Source organism: Geospiza fortis, unplaced genomic scaffold, assembly GCF_000277835.1.
Source record: "Geospiza fortis unplaced genomic scaffold, GeoFor_1.0 scaffold780, whole genome shotgun sequence".
Classification (NCBI taxonomy): domain Eukaryota; kingdom Metazoa; phylum Chordata; class Aves; order Passeriformes; family Thraupidae; genus Geospiza; species Geospiza fortis.
The window spans coordinates 215-4287 of NW_005054768.1; the positions used below are offsets into that span (position 1 = coordinate 215).

The 4073-nt window shown below is 32.3% G+C and overlaps 1 protein-coding gene across 1 annotated transcript in view; it reads right to left on the reverse strand.

The window, feature by feature from the left end:
• Nucleotides 1-589: 589 nt before the first annotated feature.
• Nucleotides 590-4073, reverse strand: part of LOC115949100 (serine/threonine-protein kinase PDIK1L-like) — a 6400-nt gene continuing 2916 nt past the window's right edge. Inside the window, exon 2 of the mRNA XM_031065419.1 lies at nucleotides 590-727. Within this exon, the coding sequence (XP_030921279.1) occupies nucleotides 620-727 (108 nt within the window). The 3' untranslated portion in view covers nucleotides 590-619. The remainder of the gene's footprint in view (nucleotides 728-4073) is intronic.

The window sequence follows — 4073 nt, forward strand, 5'->3', positions numbered from 1 at the left end:
CACTGGAAAAAATTCCAATTAAACACCAAAAAAAAATTCTGATTAAACACCAATAAAACTCCAGTTAAACACCAAAAAATTCCCATTAAACACCGAAAAAAATTCCGATTAAACACCAAAAAAAACCTCCAATTAACCATTGAAAAATTCTCCTTAAACACCGAAAAAAATTCAGATTAAACACCAAAAATAATCTGATTAAATACAAAAAAAAATCTGATTAAACACCAAAAAAATTCTGATTAAACACCAAAAAAACTCCAATTAAACACCAAAAAATTCCCATTAAACACCGAAAAAAATTCCGATTAAACACCAAAAAAATTCTGATTAAACACCAAAAAAATTCTGATTAAATACCAAAAAAACTCCAATTAAACACCAAAAAATTCCCATTAAACACCGAAAAAAATTCAGATTAAATACCAAAAATAATCTGATTAAATACAAAAAAAATCTGATTAAATACCAAAAAAATTCTGATTAAACACCAAAAAAACCCAATTAAACACCAAAAAAACCCCAATTAAAAGGAACAGAAATTAAAAAACCACCAAAAGTTGGGATAAAATCTGATTTTGTTTTTGGGGGGGAGTTCCCCTCTGATTGTACAAATAAATCAAATTTTGAAATCAGAGCAAAGAAATCGGAATTTCCTCGACGGAAAAAAATCTCCGGATTTTCGGGTGGAGAATTCCAAATTCCAGGTCCTGGTGGGATTGCAGCCCTGCAGAGGGGAAAGAAATTTAAAATAAAAAATGAAAAATTTTAAAAATTTAAGTTTTATTGTCCCATGGAAATGCAGGGAAAAACCCAGGGAGATTTACTTGGGAAAAATTCCAATTTTTTAACCCAAATCCCAGGGTTTAAAATAATGGAAAAAATCCCATTTTAAGGGGTTTTAATTCAATTTTTTGGGGGTTTTATTCCCATTTTTAGGGGATTTTAATCCAATTTTAGGGAGTTTTACCCTCATTTTTTAAGGGGTTTTAATTCAATTTTTTGGGGGTTTTATTCCCATTTTTAGGGGATTTTAATCCAATTTTAGGGAGTTTTACCCTCATTTTTTAAGGGGTTTTAATTCAATTTTTTGGGGGTTTTATTCCCATTTTTAGGGGATTTTAATCCAATTTTAGGGAGTTTTACCCTTGTAATCCCATTTTTAGGGGCTTTTAATCCCATTTTTAGGGGATTTAATCCAATTTTTAGGGGGTTTTAATCCCATTTTAGGTGATTTGATCCCGTTTTTAGTGGGGGATTTAATTCGATTTTTAAGGGGTTTGAATTCCATTTTTAGGGAGTTTTAATCCCATTTTTAGTGGGGTTTATAATCCCATTTTTAAGGGGATTTGATCCCATTTTTAGGAAGTGTTCATCCCATTTTTGGGGGTTTTAATTCGATTTTTAAGGGGTTTGAATTCCACTTTTAGGAGGTTTGAATTCCATTTTTAGGGGGTATAAATCCCATTTTTAGGGGATTTTAATTCAACTTTTAGGGAGTTTTAATCCCATTTTAGGAGGATCTGATCCCATTTTTAGTGGGGGATTTAATTCGATTTTTAAGGGGTTTGGATTCCATTTTAAGGGGTTTTAATCTCATTTTAAGGGGGTTTATAATCCCATTTTTAGGAGGTTTTAATTCCATTTTTAGGGGGTTTTAATCCCATTTTATGGGGGTTTATTCCCATTTTTAGGGGGGTTTTAATCCATTTTAGGGCGATCTGATCCCATTTTTAGTGGGGGTTTGAATTCGATTTTTAAGGGGTTTGAATTCTATTTTTAGGGGGTTTATAATTCAATTTTTAGGGGATTTAATCCCATTTTAGGGGGGGTTTATTGCCATTTTTAGGATGTTTTAATTCAATTTTTAGGGGGTTTTAATCCCATTTTCAGGGGGTTTATTCCCATTTTTAGTGGGGGTTTGATCCCATTTTTAGGGGGCTTTAATTCGATTTTTAAGGGGTTTATAATTCCTTTTTTAGGAGGTTTTAATCCCATTTTTAGGGGGTTTTAATCCCATTTTCAGGGGGTTTATTCCCATTTTTAGTGGGGGTTTGATCCCATTTTTAGGGGGCTTTAATTCGATTTTTAAGGGGTTTATAATTCCTTTTTTAGGAGGTTTTAATCCCATTTTTAGGGGGTTTTAATCCCATTTTTAGGGGATTTTAATCCAATTTTAGGGAGTATTACCCTCATTTTTTAAGGGGTTTTAATTCAATTTTTAGGGGGTTTTAATCCCATTTTCAGCGGGTTTATTCCCATTTTTAGGGGGTTTTAATTGGACTTTTAGGGAGTTTTAATCTCATTTTTAGGGGGTTTTAATTCAATTTTTAAGGGGTTTTAATCCCACTTTAGGAGGATTTGATCCCATTTTTAGTGGGGATTTAATTCCATTTTTAAGGGGTTTGGATTCCATTTTTAGGGATTTTAATCCCATTTTAAGCAATTTGATCCCGTTTTTAGTGGGGGTTTTATTCCATTTTTAGGATGTTTTAATTCAATTTTTAGGGGGTTTTAATCCCATTTTCAGGGGGTTTATTCCCATTTTTAGTGGGGGTTTAATCCCATTTTTAGGGGGTTTTAATTCGATTTTTAGGAGATTTTAATCCAATTTTAGGGAGTTTTACCCTCATTTTTAAGGGGTTTTAATCCCATTTTCAGCGGGTTTATTCCCATTTTTAGTGGGGGTTTGATCCCATTTTTAGGGGGCTTTAATTCGATTTTTAAGGGGTTTATAATTCCTTTTTTAGGAGGTTTTAATCCCATTTTTAGGGGGTTTTAATCCCATTTTTAGGGGATTTTAATCCAATTTTAGGGAGTATTACCCTCATTTTTTAAGGGGTTTTAATTCAATTTTTAGGGGGTTTTAATCCCTTTTTAGGAGGATTTGATCCCATTTTGAGTGGGGGATTTAATTCCATTTTTAGGGGGTTTTAATCCCATTTTTAGGGGTATAAATCCCATTTTTAGGGGGTTTATTCCCATTTTCCAAGACATCCTTCAAGAGCTTTCCATGGCAGAGAATTCCAGAGGGAAGCTGCAAACACTGAGAGTGTTTTAATTAAAATAATCAAATGGAATTAATTAAAACCAATCAATCCACTGGAGTTGTTGTCACACCAGAATTGGGGTGAACGGCTGCAAATTGTCCGGAATTTTTTCCTCCCATTCCAACTTTTCTTCACCCAATAAAAAGGTAAAAAAATTCTCAAATCTCGACCAAAGTTTGGTCAAAAATTCTCAAAATTCCACCAAAGTTTGGTCCAAAATTCCTTAAAACTCAACCAAAGTTTGGTCCAAAATTCCTTAAAACTCAACCAAACCCTTGTCAAAAATTCCTTAAAACTCAACCAAATTTTTGTCAAAAATCTTTAAATCTAAACCCTTGTCAAAAATTCCTTAAAACTCAACCAAATTTTTGTCAAAAATCTTTAAATCTTGATCAAACTTTGGTCAAAAATTCTCAAAATTCGACCAAACTTTCTTCAAAAATCCTTAAAAACTCAGTCCAAAATTTGTCCAAAAATTCTCAAAACTCAACTAAACCTTTGGTCAAAACTTCCTTAAAACTCAACCAAAGTTTGGTCAAAAATGCTTAAAACTCAACCAAATTTTTGTCCAAAATCCTCAAAATTCAACCAAATTTTGGTCAAAAATTCTTAAAATTCGACCAAAGTTTGGTCAAAAATCCTCAAAACTGAATCAAACTTCGGTCCAAAATCCTCTAAATCTTGATCCAACTTTCATCAAAAATTCTTAAAACTCAACCAAAGTTTGTCAAAAAATTCTCAAAACTCAACTAAACCTTTGGTCAAAAATCCTTAAAACTCAACCAAACTTTGGTCCAAAATTTCTTAAAACTTCACAATTTTTTGTCCAAAATCCTCAAAACTCAACCAAAATTCTGTCCAAAATCCTCAAATCTCCACCAAACTTTAGTCAAAAATCCAACAAAGTTTTGTCCAAAATCCTCAAAACTCAACCAAAATTCTGTCCAAAATCCTCAAATCTCCACCAAACTTTAGTCAAAAATCCAACAAAGTTTTGTCCAAAATCCTCAAAACTCAACCAAA